At 41.4% G+C, this 18,496-nt stretch overlaps 1 protein-coding gene across 1 annotated transcript; it reads left to right on the top strand.

Annotated features, from left to right (window-relative positions):
- The first annotated feature begins 4,156 nt into the window (after positions 1-4,156).
- LOC139416704 (general receptor for phosphoinositides 1-associated scaffold protein-like) lies at positions 4,157-17,669 on the top strand. Its single transcript, XM_071165685.1, has 8 exons — positions 4,157-4,436; positions 6,162-6,214; positions 10,160-10,211; positions 12,365-12,467; positions 13,438-13,531; positions 14,698-14,764; positions 15,260-15,326; positions 15,682-17,669. Exons 1-8 carry the CDS (start codon positions 4,236-4,238, stop codon positions 16,209-16,211), a joined length of 1,167 nt encoding a protein of 388 aa, XP_071021786.1. The 5' UTR covers positions 4,157-4,235; the 3' UTR covers positions 16,212-17,669.
- The last annotated feature ends 827 nt before the right edge of the window (positions 17,670-18,496 follow it).

The following is an 18,496-nucleotide window of genomic DNA, read 5'->3' as shown; positions in this document are numbered from 1 at the left end:
GTGTCTGGTTAGACTGTAAACTCTCCTTCCAGACTCACATTAAGCATCTCCAATCCTAAATTAAATCTAGAATCAGCATCCTATTTCACAACAAAGCCTCCTTCACTTATGCTGTTAAACATAAAACTGGCTATCTTACCGATCCTTGACTACGGCGATGTCATTTACAAAATAGCCTCCAACACTCTACTCAGCAAATTTGATGTAGTCTATTACAGTGCCATCCGTTTTGTCACCAAAGCCGCATATACTACCCAGCACTGCAACCTGAATGCTTTCGTTGGCTGGCCCTCGCTTCATATTCGTCGCCAAACTCACTGGCTCCAGGTCATTTATAAGTCTTTGCTAGGAAAAGCCCCGCCTTATCTCAGCTCACTGGTCACCATAACAACACCCACCTGTAGCACGCACTCCAGCAGGTATATTTCACTCGTCTTCCCCAAAGCCAACTCCTCTTTTGGCTGCCTTTCCTTCCAGTTCTCTGATGCCAATGACTGGAACGAATTGCAAAAATCACTGAAGCTGGAGACATATCTCCCTCACTAACTTTAAGCATCAGGTGTCAGAGAAGCTTACCAATCATTGGACCTGTACACAGCCCATCTGTAAATATCCCACCCAACTACCTCATCCCCATATTGTTATTTATTTTTTTGCTCCTTTGCACCCCAGTATCTCTACTTGCACATCATCTTCTGCACATCTATCACTCCAGTGTTAATGCTAAATTGTAATTATTTTGCCACTATGGCCTATTTATTGCCTTACCTACCTATCTTACTACATTTGCACACACTGTATATAGATTGTTCTATTGTGTTATTGACTGTACGTTTGATTATCCCATGTGTAACCCATGTGTTGTTTTTGTTGCACTGCTTTGATTTATCTTGGCCAGGTCGCAGTTGTAAATGAGAACTTGTTCTCAACTGGCCTATCTGGTTAAATAAATGTGAAATAAAAAATCAAATGTTTAGGATGCTCTGGATCGATGTGAACTACAGCGTGTTCCAGTTCCCGCCAATATCCAGCAACTTTGCACAGCCATTGAAGAGAAGTGGGACAATATTCCACAGGCCACAATCAACAGCCCGATCTACGCAGACGAAGAGGATCAGAATACGAAGGAGATTTGTCGTGCTGCATGAGGCAAATGGTGGTCACACTAGATACTGACTAGTATTCTGATCCACGCCCCTATCTTTTGCATATCTGTATTCCCAGTCATGTGAAATCCATAGATTAGGGCCTAATGAATATATTTCAATTGACTGATTTCCTTATATGAACTGTAACTCAGTAAAGTTGTTGCATTTTTGTTCAGTGTATATTTCCCTTGACAGAGTAATGCTGAATGTAAAAACATTGCTCAAATTACCACATTCTCACCTACTACAGAAATAAAGGTACTGTGTTGTGGTCTCACCAATTCTCTTCAGTCTCACCAAATATACACTGCTCAAAAAAATAAAGGGAACACTTAAACAACAGAAGTCAATCACACTTCTGTGAAATCAAACTGTCCACTTAGGAAGCAACACTGATTGACAATAAATTTCACATGCTGTTGTGCAAATGGAATAGACAACAGGTGGAAATTATAGGCAATTAGCAAGACACCCCCAATAAAGGAGTGGTTCTGCAGGTGGTGACCACAGACCACTTCTCAGTTCCTATGCTTCCTGGCTGATGTTTTGGTCACTTTTGAATGCTGGCGGTGCTTTCACTCTAGTGGTAGCATGAGACGGAGTCTACAACCCACACAAGTGGCTCAGGTAGTGCAGCTCATCCAGGATGGACCATCAATGCGAGCTGTGGCAAGAAGGTTTGCTGTGTCTGTCAACGTAGTGTCGAGAGCATGGAGGCGCTACCAGGAGACAGGCCAGTACATCAGGAGACGTGGAGGAGGCCGTAGGAGGGCTACCTCCGCCTTTGTGCAAGGAGGAGCACTGCCAGGGCCCTGTAAAATGACCTCCAGCAGGCCACAAATGTGCATGTGTCTGCACAAACGGTCAGAAACAGACTCCATGAGGGTGAGGGCCTGACGTCCACAGGTGGGGGTTGTGCTTACAGCCCAACAGCGTGCAGGACGTTTGGCATTTGCCAGAGAACACCAAGATTGGTAAATTCGCCACTGGCGCCCTGTGTTCTTCACAGATGAAAGCAGGTTCACACTGAGCACATGTGACAGACGTGACAGAGTCTGGAGACGCCTTGGAGAACGTTCTGCTGCCTGTAACATCCTCCAGCATGACCGGTTTGGCGGTGGGTTAGTCATGGTGTGGGGTGGCATTTCTTTGGGGGGCCGCACAGCCCTCCATGTGCTCGCCAGAGGTAGCCTGACTGCCATTAGGTACCGAGATGAGATCCTCAGACCCCTTGTGAGACCATATGCTGGTGCGGTTGGCCCTAGGTTCCTCCTAATGCAAGACAATGCTAGACCTCATGTGGCTGGAGTGTGTCAGCAGTTCCTGCAAGAGGAAGGCATTGATGCTATGGACTGGCCCACCCGTTCCCCAGACCTGAATCCAATTGAGCACATCTGGGACATCATGTCTCGTTCCATCCACCAACGCCACGTTGCACCACAGACTATCCAGGAGTTGGCGGATGCTTTAGTCCAGGTCTGGGAGGAGATCCCTCAGGAGACCATCCGCCACCTAATCAGGAGCATGCCCAGGTGTTGTAGGGAGGTCATACAGGCACGTGGAGGCCACACACACACACACTACTGAGCCTCATTTTGACATTACATCAACGTTGGATCAGCCTGTAGTGTGGTTTTCCACTTTAATTTTGAGTGTGACTCCAAATCCAGACCTCCATGGGTTGATAAATTTGATTTCCATTGATCATTTTTGTGTGATTTTGTTGTCAGCACATTGAACTATGTAAAGAAAAAAAGTATTTAATAAGAATATTTCATTCATTCAGATCTAGGATGTGTTATTTTAGTGTTTAGTGTTTTTTTGAGCAGTGTATTACACATACAAGATCACAGGGGGTGCCACTTGTTCCGTTTTAGCAGTCTGCTCTGTGTCAGCTTCATTGGCTGGGCCCCATGACCTTATACTTTGGTACATTCACAGATGGATTATTAGAAGCAATTGCTATTATGTGTCTTCAGTGTTGGGGAAGCTACTCTGAAAATATAGTTTATCAAGCTACCGATATCTTTACATTGAAAGAAGTTAAGCTACACTAAAGCTACCCTAAAATATAGTTTACGTAACTGAAGTAACTTTGAAAAAATTGTCCACTACATTCAAACTACTTCATGAAAAATGTTCATATGTAAATCTGAAATGTCAATGACTCCAAATTGCAAAAACAGATCACGTTGGGGTAATATGGTAACAACAATGTGTAATTTAGCCTATTAAACACAACTATGTTTCAGGTGAGAATTGTGCAGGTATGATCCCGGAAAATAAAGGACATTTTCTACTTCACCCATATTTTATTTTAGCAAAAAAAGTAGTTTGTAGTTCCACTACTTAGCTACACTGCTACATGGCAACAACAACAAAAAACTACTGAAAACACTACCTATATTTTAATTTAGTTCAAGTACCACCAAGCTAAATGTAGGTTACTTACTAGTTGAACTACATGTAGCTAGTTCACTACTCCCCAATACTGATCTTCTTGCAATGACTAAATATCTAGGCCTAGTTCATGACAGCCCTGCCACCGACCAATGTTGTTCAATTTATCTGATAACGTTCTATAATTTAAAAAGCTGTAGTCTATGTTAGGCTGTATTTATCTTAAACCGATACTATTTTCTTTCATAAATGTAGGCTTATTGTTTAGACTTGAACCTAGGCTATATAGGCAACGGCTTTTCTCAGGTATGTTATTAAACTTTTTGCACACTTCACAAGCAGTTTAACCATTTAGCAGAATAACATTTACCATAATAACACAGCTCTGGCTAGCAAAACGAAAGAACCCAAATTTGATCCCAAAATTATCTAAAAATGCTACTTTCTTGGCACATTCGTTTTTGCGTACGTGCACGAAGTGCTGATCGACAAACAAAAGACAACACAATACGACTGCCATCCAATTGTGTCGTGTGCATCACAGGGCACGCCTCCCCTGTCCTCGCTCTCACTGCCAAATTGTGCATGCCGTCCGGACAGAAGCATCAGTGTTGTTTGCTGCGATAGACGTTTCACTCCGAGTTTTTGGGTTCATTTTTGTACTTTCTTGATCGGAGCGCTCATAATATGAAGAATATGACGCTACGAAAGCTTAAAAAAGTAAACTCCAGTGATCCATCTGGTAGACTTTCGAGTCCGGACGATATTTACTTTCCGTCCTCAAAGTCAGACAGTTGTAAAACTATGGATTTACCAACTAATTCGGAAGTGTATAATTACAAGACTTTGGCTTACTCTGGTGGAACGTTGCCAAGGAACTTCAGAAAGGTGTGTATCCTGTTTAACTTTATCACTTTAACTTTCACTTGCTCCTTCAATCAAGTAATCTAGCATAATAGACACATCAATGAAAGCACATAATTTCAGTTAGCCAAATACAGTGTCACTTGCCCGTAAAGTACAGAGGCCAGCGGATACGCTCAATATTTAAATATGGATTTCCTTGTGGCTTCTCACACGAGCACATACATTGACGTCTGTTGTTCATTATAAGTGGAGACATTAGCCTATCTGTGACGACATTTTATTTAATTAGAAATAGCAGTGTGAGTATTTGTGACCTTTTGTCAGAGCCCGACATGGATGCCCTGTTGCATCTGTTTCCCATTTTGATATAAACTTTGTATAAATGTTGACACACACTGAAGCAAAAACACATGGTGTCCACTTGTCACGTACTAAAGCGTGCCCCTTCCTGACCACAGGACCACCCACACATTACTCTTTGAGTGCCATACTCCAGACTCCCTCTTGATTCAGTGCAATCCAACCATTTCATAATATCTCTGCATTGAGAAATTAGTTTGGCATCAAATGAGTATTTATAGGCAGGCAAACAATGTACTGTGGCAGAACATGGCCTCACAAGGAACAGTGCTGACTTTACTAGTGAATTAACATGGCCACGCATCATCATAATCTGAGAATGTACTGTGATGTAGACTGGTAAAACTGTTATTATGGGAAGTGTGTGTGTGTGTGTGTGTGTGTGTGACACAACAGCATTGGTTGTCCCAGTTCTGTAGTGTTACTGTACTGTCTTAGGAGGCCAGCCAGAGTTATGTGGAGGCCTCCTTCGTACATCTCATAATCATCTGGAGCCTAGGACCACAACAAGGCATTGTGCAGGGGACCTTGCTCTGCTCCTACCACCCCCATGGGTCTCTCTCTGGGTACTTGGGAATAAATGAAGTCATTGAGGGGCCCAGGACAATTCTGGCAGTGTAAATATATATTATTAAAAAAATACATTTTAATACCCAATGAGGCAGTGACACAAAGTGCCCTTTCATAGGGGCCACATTTAAAATAATTGAGGTAGAACAGAGGTGAATTGATTGTAGTGTAGGCTAAATACGGTAAGGGATGTAGTGTAAGAGATACTTGTAGTTTACACTAGGTAAAGTGTAGGTTGTAGGTGTAGGTTTGGGTCTCCCAAAGTCCCAATTTGGTTTGGGGTTTCCCTCAATGCAGGGAATGTGCCAAGAGGCCCAATGCTCCAATCCATACACACGTCTTGTGTGTCTACATTCTGAATGTAACCTCTAGAAATGGGGAGATATTTTTTATCATTATCAGAAAAAACAGAACACAGTTTGGTTTGATCAGCAGTCTGGGCCTCACAAGTCAGTGGACTCCGATGTAGATAATTAAATATAGATTTCCAAAACCTCTCCTGTGACTAATCACAGTAAATAGGGTCAACTGAGAGCAGACAGTCAGACACAGACATACTGGTTTTATCTGTAATGGTTTCTTACCCATGTTTTGGCTCAGTAGCTTGAACACAAACATAGACACCAAACACACACAACATGCCTCAGGAGGACTTGGTGGACAAGACACATAAGCGAGAGTTTGAGGTATGTTCTGCAAACCTGGCCTACGTAGGTAGGAAGAAAATCCCCTTTGCGTGCAGTGTGATTTCTGTTTGAACCTTTAGACACCTGTTTGTGTTTGTTATTTCATGTCCATCATGTTTTCTCGTCACAGAATGGTGGGCTGCAGAAGAGGAATCCCCTGACTCAGACCACAGAGCCACGGAGGTAAGGCAAACAGTCATCTCTCCCCCTGGCATCAGTTACAGGACACATCTGCCTTTCTGTCACTTCTCACTCTTGACTGTGGTGGAGGGAAGCATATATCATACACAGAATGCCAGAACAGCATTAGTAAACCCTTTCATTCACCACAGACTCAAATGATGCGTGTTACAGTGGGCTGCTTTCAGAGTAATTTGAGTAGGCCTCTGGGCTCAGCTTTTGGGAGGATTGAATGGAGTGAGTTACAGAAATTCAGCAGTACAGTAACCTTTTGTATTTGCGGTTATTACTATTTACGGAGCGACTTCTCTGGACCCCTCTTCCCGACAGCGAAAGGTCTGAAACGTCTGTACTTTAGACACAGTCTCTGCTCTACTTGTTTGGCTGCTCAGAGAACAGGCTACTCTGATGAATGTTGCTAGTTTAATAAAGTTAGATCAAAGCTGAATGTCTGCAAGATCACAATGATAGTATTCCACATAACAGAACCAAATATAATGGCATAGTATAATGCAATTCTAAGGCCAAACACCACCTCATTTCTGAAGAGATTTTAGGTTGATTGTGCGAATGGTTGCATTTTTTTTCTCGTGGCCAAAACTCAACAGCATGTGCCACTAGGAAAAATATGCTTTTTTTATTGAAACTAAACACAGGTATGCTACAGTTTGTTAACATCTGCTCTAAAATTCTTCCACTGTACATAACTCATAAGGATACTTGAAACAACACTGTATAACTCAAGATCTGAACACGTATCCCCATGAAACTGATTGAGATCAATGGTTGTGGCATGCAGATGCTGCATGGTCATTTCACTGATAAAACTTGTATAATGATAATTTACGATTGACAATCATTTGTGTGTGAGAATCGCATGCACAGAACGTGATTCAGCTCTGGAGGGGATTCTGAGGGACTAGATGGTTATCTACGGATCCTACTATTTGACATTCTAGTGTATTATGCATTTTTATATAATTTATAGATGTTGTTTTGATGTAGAGGGGACACTGTAGACCACTGCCCAGTTAGACCTTTGGACATGTGACCTTTCATGACGCAAAGAGGTTTTTAGAAACAGAAGAGCGCTTGTCACGTTTTGGGGAACAGAAGTATCTGGTCATGTAATTTAGATCTATGTCCTGTTACTGTAGCAGGACTGTAGTTATTTTCATAGTAGTGTACTTTGGATGGTTTGTAATGCCATTTAGATTTGTTAACTTTAAGATTTTATCATCCCTGCCTAAATGAAAACAACCTTTTCACTATTTCAATACTGGTTTGTTTTTGCTTAAAACATTTGCCATTTTAGAGTTCAGTTTAACTATGAGTGTATTACACAGCTAGGTATCATGATGTCCATCATCCATGCAGTTTTTGCAGAGAAAACGATTCTAGAGTAGATAACCCGGCAAGGTATTATCTGGAGATAGCCAGAGTGCAATGGAGTGCCCCCCATAGATACTATTTCATCATATAACATTTTCTATGAGAATGAGCTTCAGTGCCTTCAGAAAGTATTCACACCCTTGATTTTTTTCTCTCCACCATTTGTTGTTACAGCCTGAATGTAACATGGATTAAATTTAGATATTTTTGTCACAGGCCTACACACAATATCCCATAATGTCAAAGTGGAATTATGTTTTTTTAAATTAACACATTCATTACTGCATCCGGCGCCGACAGAGATGGCCGCCTCGCTTCGCGTTCCTAGGAAACTATGCAGTTTTTTGTTTTTTTATGTGTTATTTCTTACATTGGCACCCCAGGTCATCTTAGGTTTCATTACATACAGTCGAGAAGAACTACTGAATATAAGATCAGCGTCAACTCACCATCAGTACGACCAGGAATATGACTTTCCCGAAGCGGATCCTGTGTTCTGCCTTTCACCCAGGACAACGGAATGGATCCCAGCCTGCGACCCAAAACAAAGAAGTCGTAAAAGAGGGTAACGAAGCGGTCTTCTGGTCAGACTCCGGAGACGGGCACATCGCACACCACTACCTAGCATACTTCTCGCCAATGTCCAGTCTCTTGACAACAAGGTTGATGAAATCCGAGCAAGGGTAGCATTCCAGAGGGACATCAGAGACTGTAACATTCTTTGCTTCACGGAAACATGGCTCACTCACCCTAACCCTAACCCTAACCCCTAACCCTAACCCTAACCCTAACCCTAACGGAATCGGTGCAGCCAGCTGGTTTCTTCATGCATCGCGCCGACAGAAACAAACATCTTTCTGGTAAGAAGAGGGGCGGGGGCGTATGCCTTATGGTTAACGAGACGTGATGTGGTCACAACAACATACAGGAACTCAAGTCCTTCTGTTCACCTGATTTAGAATTCCTCACAATCAAATGTCGACCGCATTATCTACTAAGGGAATTCTCTTCGATTATAATCACAGCCGTATATATTCCCCCCAAGCAGACACATCGATGGCTCTGAACGAACTGTATTTGACTCTTTGCAAACTGGAAACCACATATCCTGAGGCTGCATTCATTGTCGCTGGGGATTTTAACAAGGCTAATCTGAAAACAAGACTCCCTAAATTGTATCAGCATATCAATTGCGCAACCAGGGCTGGTAAAACCTTGGATCCTTGCTATTCTAACTTCCGCGACGCATATAAGCCTATCAACTCCCGAGATTAAGCTGGTAACACTATAGTGCCTATAAGAACATCCAATAGTCAAAGGTAAATTAAATACAAATGGTATAGAGAGAAATAGTCCTATAATTCCTATAATAACTACAAACTGTAACTTCTTAACTGGGAATATTGAAGACTCATGTTAAAAGCAACCACCAGCTTTCATATGTTCTGAGCAAGGAACTTAAACGTTAGCATTTTTACATGGCACATATTGCACGTTTACTTTCTTCTCCAACACTGTTTTTGCATTATTTAAACCAAATGGAACATGATTCATTATTTTTTGAGACTAAATAGATTTTATTTAGGTATTATATTAAGGTTAAATATTATTAAAAAAAAATATATATATATATATATATGCAAAGAAAGAAAGCTTTTAGAGAATAAAAATATTCCAAAACGTGCATCCTGTTTGCAACACGGCACTAAAGTAATACTGCAATTAATACAAAGCGTTGTATTGTATTTGCTCCAAACATAACACATTACTGAGTAACTCTCCATATTTTCAAGCCTAGTGGTAGCTGCATCATGTTATGGGTATGCTTGTAGTCGATAAGGACTGGGAAATTTTTCAGGATAAAAAATAAACGGTATGGAGCTAAGAAAAGGCAAAATCCTAGAGGAAAACCTGGTTCAGTCTGCTTTCTAACACTGGGAGATGAATTCACATTTCAGCAGGACAATAACCTAAAACACAAGGCCAAATATACGCTGGAGTTGCTGACCAAGAAGACGGTAAAGTTTCTTGAGTGGCCAAGTTAGTTTTGACTTAAGTCTCTGGCAAGACCTGAAAATGGTAGTCTAGTAATGATCAACAACTAATTTGGAGTTTGAACAATTTTGGAAAGAATAATGTGTAAATGTTGCACATTCCAGATGTGGAAAGCTCTTAGAGACTTACCCAGAAAGACTCAGCTGTAATTGCTGCAAAAGGTGCTTCTACAAAGTATTCACTCAGATGTGTGAATGCTTATGTAAATGAGGTATTTCTGTATTAGATTTTCAATAAATTATCAAAAATGTATACAAAAATGTTTTAACTATCAATGTGTGTAGATGGGTGATAAAATAAAAATATGTAATCCATTTTGAATTCAGGTTGTAACACAAAATGTGGAATAAGTCCAAGGGTATGAATACTTTCTGAAGGCACTGATGTGCACCAGGTGGTGATGTCGCCAGTCACAATTGACTCGTGGCTCAATACTGCAAGTAAATGAAAACTAATATCAAACTCATTTAATCATAGCCACATTTTTATTTTGTGTTTTAGAGAAATTATCCTGGAGAAGAAGGATGGGGAGACGTTTGGCTTTGAGATTCAGGTAAGAGGATAATAGACGTGGGAGGTGGTATGGTACGGGGGATTTCTGGATTTCTAAGGGTAATTTAACAGGATTTTCTTTCTCTCTCATGTTCACATTAACGCTGATGAGATTTGTTCTCTCCAACCATGTGGATGATTTCACCCCATAAATCAAATAAGATTTAGTGGAGTGTTTGCATGTGTTGAAAGCATCAAAGGTCGCCATCATATCTGTCAAATACAGGGAGAAATGTATCCGTGAGCCTCATACTCACAGTATAAGGCTCTGATGTATCCCATAACTTTTTATTTAACCTTTATTTAACTAGGCAAGTCAGTTGAGAACAAATTCTTATTTACAATGACGGCCTACACCAGCCAAACCCGGACGACGCTGGGCCAATTGTGCACCGCCCTATGAGACTCCCAATCACGTCTGGTTGTAATACAGCCTGGATTCCAACCAGTGTGTCTGTAGGGATACCTCTACCACTGAGATGCAGTGCCTTAGACCACTGCACCACTCAGGACTTGATATGAGTTTTTTTTCTCACGCTTTTTTTCTTTTGGGACCTTTTTTTAATCGGTATGGTTTTGTCAAATCTTCTCACTGCTGCTTGTCGTGTCAGACAGTCTACTATATTCCGATCCCTTGAGGACACTGTAAACAGTCAGATTTCTGCCTTCTTTATTTGTCAGAGCTCCCTCCTCTCTGTCCCCGCAGCGCTTCTTCACAGTGCACCACTTGTTGTCAGACAGCCTTATCTCTGAAGAGAGGATGCTGGCCAATGTAAGGGCCATGAAATGATAATTTCCATAGTACTGCTTATATTTAGTGTTGGGATGGAGGTCCCTCTTTTCCTGCTTGGCCCTGTTCTTTAGGAAGTGTGGTCAGAGACAGGAGAGCTGGATGGCTTTAGGATCCTGTGCTTTTTCCATCCTGTCGCTGGACTTCACCAGGCAGTCACCAGTTCTCCCATTCCTTTAGCTTTGAGTGCTGTGGGGATAATGTCAGTATCAACTATGTAAATGTATAGTTAGAGTTGGATTTGCATCTCTAGGGTCATTTGCACGTTTGGTTTCTGTGGAAGGCCCCTGGGACTGGGAAGGTAGGGAGAATGCTCACATTATTTCACATATGTTTCTAGATGGGTGGTTGTACACCCCAGTAGATGGCATTTGACATTATTTACTGGCTGTGGAATTGTCACAATTTTGTCATTGTCAGCTAATGTCTCAACTGACAAGCAAGTCCGTGAAAGCTCTGAGTTTAAACGTCACCTCGGGATAACACTCCGTCAGACAGCAGTGGAATGTGATTCACTTGACAGGAAAACTTAAGGGGAAGTCTGGCTGTGGTTGTTTGTCATATTTGCCTCCAAGACAGAAACTGTCATGTGAATCAATCTAAGAAAGATTGTCAACAAAATGGTGATAGTGTGGAAAATGTTTGCTTGTCAGTTTTGGTCCCAATAGTGCTGGTTTACCTTTTTATCTCTCTGCAGTATGAGGACAGGGAATGGTTTTTAATGTCACTGGTAAACCATAATAGAATTTGTCTGATTTGTTCTAACCAAATTTGTTGATAAAGGTCCTTGCTCATGAAGAGACTGCTTTTAACATCCTTTTTCTGATGGACTATGATAGAGGGCTGTATTCGTTTTTGATTAACCACGCAAATGGGGCTTCTTTTTTTGCATATAAACTGATGTTATCTCTCTTCTGTTTGAGTCTCTGTTCAAGGTTGTCTGTCTTGCTGCTTCGTTGTCAGCCAATGTTATCTAATATGTTGTATAGAACTGGGTTTGTCTGACAGTCCTCACCAGTCAGGCCTTCAAATGCGGACTACAAATATTCCAAAATAATTTGGAAGAGGTGCCCTAGGCTTCCCTGTACCCCATGAACTGTCTTCAAAGTTTCAAATGCCTTTGTCTGTTAAGTAGCAAGGCATAGCGCTTTAGGTATCAACCTCAGGCAAACTGTCTGTAAAGATAATTACTAAGCGTTTGTGATGGAAAATTACCAATGATTTTGAACACGATGCAATGTTTCTGATAATTGTTAACATAGTTTCTCCCATGTCTTGCACCCAATTGTTCCTAAGAATACATTTATTTGACGTGGGAGGTGTAATAATAATTGTAACTCATTCTCCTCATTTCCTTTTTCCAGACATATGGGCTGCACCACCAGGACCAGAACTCTGTGGAGATGTGCACATTTGTGTGCAAGGTTCACGACGACAGCCCCGCCCAACAAGCCGGACTCAAAGTCGGTAAGTGGAACTGAAAACCCCGGTTCATTAGGGTCTTTTGAACAGCTTTTAAGTGCATTTGACACATGCATGACCTGCCTTTACTGAAAATGGACCTCACGGGAAGAATAAAGGACAGGTGGTTTTGATAAAGTCCTGTCCCGTTCTTGTTTGCCAGCCAGGATGGTAGTTGTCCCTAAGTAAACACGTGAACAAATGAGTTTCAGTCGGCTGTTTAGGGATGTTCAAATACAAACAAAAAAATGTGCCTACTCATTTTCTAGTCAAACACTATAGGGAGAGATTATTTCAGCAAACATCATGCAGGTCAACTCCCTTGTCTCCGTTGCCGCCTTGCCGGATACAATGACTCAAATGCATACAATGATTTGACCATGTCTATTTTTATCTCTTTTTTTATTTCAAAAATGTCTCAATTTCCTCTTTAGTCTGAAACATTATTTCTCAAAAATACCTCAGACAGAAGCCGTTGCCAATCTTTAAAAAAAATACAAAAATATTGCCCATTATATCAGAAACAATAGTGAAAGAAGAAATGGTATATTCTCACATTTGAATTTCTCTAAACCTGATACTAGAGTATTATTCATCTCGGAGATAGAAGGAGCACTAGAGGCAGGGCCAAATTAAACCAGACCTAGACAGACGTCTCTACCCATCTGAAACTAATAACAAACAATCTAATAAACTTGCAATACTTTAACAATAACAGACAGAGTAACACACACATGAATAATATTTTTCAGGCCGTCTTGAAATGAGGAAAAGTGGTTAACAACAGCAGTGGCCTGCCGTGACCACACAGCCAGGGTTTAGGCTAGAAACAGTGTCTGTATCACACATGAGCTGCTCCATAAACCACTGACACTAGCGGGATCAAACCAGTCTCAGTAGACCACAGCTAGGATAAAACCACACTGGAATTAACTGGGTCTGTTTTTGTTAACATGCATGTTGTTTGTGTGCACAGGGGACACCATCGCTAGTGTGAACGAGACCAGCGTGGATGGATATCTACACAAGGAGATTGTTCAGCAAATCAGGGCCTCTGGGAACTCCATTAGGTAAGCAGAGTTCAATGGGAAAGAGAACTGGACTGGTTGTCGACGGTAACAACTTAATTGCTCCACTTTTTGTATTGACCTTATTCAGATCGGTCTATAAAGAGTTCCTTGTGTTCTATGACCATTTTTCAATACTTTTTAGTGTCGTTTTGATACTGATACATCTTTGATCTTCTTGGTTGGGCAATGTTGTGGTCCAAAGTACAAAATCACACAGAATTGATAATGGAGTCATTATCTATCGACTGAGAAGCAGGTTTGTGTTTTTCGTTATGAATCTTGTTCTGGAGCCTGCTCTGCAGTGGTTACTAGCTGGAATAGCCACAGTCATAAAATCTGATTTTTAAGCCTAAGCTTAACCACACTGCTAACCTTAATGCCTAACCCTAAATCAAGACCATTCATTTTTATAATATAGCCAATTTTGACTTTTCAGCTGGCCAATCTAAAGGGAAAGGTGGATACCTAGTCAGTTGTACAACTGAATGCATTCAACTGAAATGTGTCTTCCGCATTTAACCCAACACCTCTGAACTCCTTTAAATAGCTACCATACAATCGATGTACCATGGATGTACTCTAAACAATTTGTTTGCACACCAAAGTTGCCTAGAGGCAAGTCATTTCCCTTTTTTAATATGCAGAATGAACTTTCTCAGTGTTACATTGGAACCATACTCTTGTTCTCTTTGTTTGCTTGTAAACGATGAAAGTCCTATTAGAATCGGGCCCCATTTATACACTCAGAAGTCAACTCTATAAGAGTGAAGTTAACCACACAAAAGGCCCAGTGCATGCCTCTTGTCTTATTATAGACTTCATCTAATTATTCTTGCCTCTAGTAAACATATAGGCCTACTGAACTATTAAGAGAGAGCTTGTTTCAGCCCAGTAAAAACAAACCCCCTAGAGGTGCACCAGTTGCCAAAGTTGAGTGGGTGTCTTGAAACGTGATACCTTCTGAAGCTTTCTCCCCTACTTGCAAACTGTTGAGCCTAGACTAGCATGTTAGGGTCTCCTATATAAGAGCTTTTTTCACAGCTACTTCTGAAGTTCCTCTCTGTTCTTAGTTGGGTCCAGAGTATGCTGTGAATCCTTACTCCTTGTTTTGTGGCTCTCTGGCCTTCCTGTGTCTGAATGAACAACATTGCTGTGTCTTTCCTTAGGCTGGAAACAGTGTACAGCGACTCCATTCGAAAAGCAGAACTGGAGGCCAGGCTTCAGTATCTAAAGGTGAACATCTCTTCCTATTCCCCTCTGTAGCAAACCTGTGGTGTTGCTTGCTTCAACACAAATGGTTATCCTGTGGGGTGTGACAACAACCATAGGAATTGAGTATACAGCACAAACAGATCTGGGACCAGGCAAGTGTGTCACTGGGATCAGACGGACAGTGTAGTGAAAAGCCTATAGCCAGCAGACAGAAAGTGCAGTACTCTCACCAGACGAATCACTTTACCACCTGTTTTTCCCTCTTCTCCCACCTGTTTCAGGACTAGCAGCTGCAATGCGCTTACATGATGCTGTGTGAACACCGTGAATGAGAGTAGACACATAGTTATATTCTTACTTTACACTTGGCTGGTAAAAAGGACACTTTTAATGTGTGAAAATAAGTGGCTTTCCTCAAGATGACGGCTGCTGTCCCCAAGCGCCTCCACCAGGGCTACAAATTGAAATCACACAAATTGTCACCTTTTCTCATTTTTATGCATTTTCTTTCATCAGCAAACCCTACATGAGAAATGGGATGAATACAAATCTTTGATGACGCATGAGCAGAGGCTGGTTCATGGTAAGTCATTCATTTATGTTGATGTATATCAAATCAAATCACATTTTATTAGTCACATGCGCCGAATACAACAGGTGTAGACTTTACAGTGAAATGCTTACTTACAAGCCCCTAACCAACAATGCAGTTTAAAAAATATGAATAAGAATAAGAAATAAAAGGAACAAGTAATTAAAGAGCAGCAGTAAAATAACAATAGCGAGACTATATACAGGGGGTACAATTACAGAGTCAATGTGCGGGAGCACCGGTTAGTCGAGGTAATATGATCTCAGGTAAATTAATTTAAAGTCAATTTAAGATGTATGCTAAACCAGTGATGTCCATTGTAACACTCTTTCCCTGTGTCCTCTAGGCATAGTGATGAGTGATGCTGCTATCTATGAGTCCCTGGAGTCTGCAGGGGTGTACGGTAGTCTGGGTACCCCGAGCCCGGCCGCCCTGCGTGCCCTCCGCTGCACCGGCAGCACCAGCAGCAGCGCCAGCCACCTGAGTGCCACCATGGAGGAGGACCCACTCTACCAGACCTGTCTGTACCAGAGGCAGGGCGACCACCTCAACGATGCCAATGGTGACCTCACCAGCTGCACAGAGAAAGACAAACAGAAACCAGAACAGGAGAAGCCTCCACAGGGTAAGCAGAGACTGATCCGCCCCGCCAGTGAGCTCTTCACCTCAGCCAAGACCCACCTGACCCGCAGCTCCAGCACACGCAGCTACCTGAGGGCTTCCAACAATAACTCTTCATCAGCACCAGGGGAGAAAGCACAAACGGGAGGGTTCAGCTCGCTACAGAGGAAACCCAAACAGAAGAGCTTCCGCCGACACCTCCTCAAGTTCATCCCTGGACTGAACAGAGGCATGGAGGAGGAGAGCAAGCTCTGAGAACTAAATGGACTTAACACCCGAAGAACTAGACTCCTTTTGACCCAAAGACTTAATATTGCCTCTGACTCAACCTTAACAACCAAAGTTTCAACTAGTGCCACAAAGACCAAATGTATCTATCTGTCCAGAAATACCTTTGTACTTGTTCAGATGACTACACATTTGACCCAGCGGAACCAATGGTCCTCTGAGTTCTGAAGCACACTCCAATTTGAGGAGACATACTGTACCTTGGTTACTGTTTCCATAGTTCATAAGTTATTTATTTATTTTTGATTAGTTTGATCTATGTACAGAATGAAGGATTTCGTTTTGTGTTTTAATTTAGTTTTGTCATCATGACCGTTGAAAATAAATGCCCCATATCTTCACATATAATTTTTTTGTAAGAGACATTTGTTACTGTTTTTGTACCAGTTTGATCTGGTGTTTTCTTGCCAAAAATATCTGCAAATAAATGTGTGGCATTTTGATTTGCCTTGCTTGATTTATAATGAATACTTTGTTCCTTGGAGTACATTGTGACTGTCTTCTCCACGGCTGTTCTAAGAAGTTGCAGTTGATCTTTCACTCTCAACTGTGAAGGCATTATATATATATATATATATATATCACACACGCACTACCGTTCAAAAGTTTGGGGTCACTTAGAAATGTCCTTGTTTTTGAAAGAACCCAATTTTTTTGGTCCATTAAAATAACATCAAATTGATCAGAAATACAGTGTAGACATTCTTAATGTTGTAAATGACTATTGTAGCTGGAAAGGGCTGATTTTTAATGGAATAGCTACAAAGGTGTACAGAGGCCCATTATCAACAATCATCACTCCTGTGTTCCAATGTCACGTTGTGTTAGCTTATCCAAGTTTATAATTGTAAAAGGCTAATTGATCATTGTAAAACCCTTTTGCAATTATGTTAGCACAGCTGAAAAATGTTGTTCTAATTCAAGAAGCAATTAAACTGGCCTTTAGACGAATTGAGTATCTGGAGCATCAGCATTTGTGGGTCCGATTACAGGCTCAAAATGGCCAGAAACAAAGACCTTTCTTCTGAAACGCGTCAGTCTATTTTTGTTCCGAGAAATGAAGGCTCTTCCACTGAAGATCTCGTACTGCGCTGTGTACTACTGCCTTCACAGAACACCGCAGAGTTGCAAAGAAAAAGCCATATCTCAGTCTGGACAATAAAAAGAAAAGATTAAGATGGGCAAAAGAACACAGACACTGGACAGAGGAAGATTGGAAAAAAGTGTTATGGACAGACAAATCTAAGTTTAAGGTGTTCGGATCACAAAGGAGGACATTTGTGAGACGCAGAAAAAAATAAAAGATGCTGGAGGAGTGCTTGACGCCATCTGTCAAGCATGGTGGAGACAATGTGATTGTCTGGGGGTGGTGAAGACAGATATTTGTACAGGGTATAACGGCTCTTGAAGGAAGGCTATCACTCCATTTTGCAACGCCATGCCATACTCTGTGGACAGCGCTTAATTCGAGCCAATTTCCGACAACAGGACATTGACCCAAAGCACAGCTACAAACAATGCAATAACTATTTAGGGAAGAAGCAGTCAGCTTGTATTATATCTATAATGGTGTGACCAGCACAGTCACCGGATCTCAACCCTATTGAGCTGTTGTGGGAGGAGCTAGCCCATATGGTACGTAAGAAGTGCCCATCAAGCCAATCCAATTTATGGGAGGTGCTTCAGGAAGCATGGGGTGAATCTCTTCAGATTACCTCAACAAATGCCAAAGAATGCCAAAGGTCTGCAAGGCTGTGATTGCTGCAAGTGGAGGATTCTTTGATGAAAGCAAAGTTTGAAGGACACAATTATTATTTCAATTAAAAATCATTATTTATAACCTTGTCAACGTCTGGACTATATTTCCTATTCATTTTGCAACTCATTTCATGTATGTTTTAATGGGAAACGAGGACATTTCTAAGGGACCCCAAACTTTTGAACGGTAGCGTATATACAGTGCCTTGCGAAAGTATTCGGCCCCCTTGAGCTTTGCGACCTTTTGCCACATTTCAGGCTTCAAACATAAAGATATAAAACTGTATTTGTTTGTGAAGAATCAACAACAAGTGGGACACAATCATGAAGTGGAACGACATTTATTGGATATTTCAAACTTTTTTAACAAATCAAAAACTGAAAAATTGGGCGTGCAAAATTATTCAGCCCCTTTACTTTCAGTGCAGCAAACTCTCTCCAGAAGTTCAGTGAGGATCTCTGAATGATCCAATGTTGACCTAAATGACTAATGA

Source organism: Oncorhynchus clarkii, chromosome 9, assembly GCF_045791955.1.
Source record: "Oncorhynchus clarkii lewisi isolate Uvic-CL-2024 chromosome 9, UVic_Ocla_1.0, whole genome shotgun sequence".
NCBI lineage: Eukaryota > Metazoa > Chordata > Actinopteri > Salmoniformes > Salmonidae > Oncorhynchus > Oncorhynchus clarkii.
This window is presented reverse-complemented; position numbering and strand designations above follow the sequence as displayed.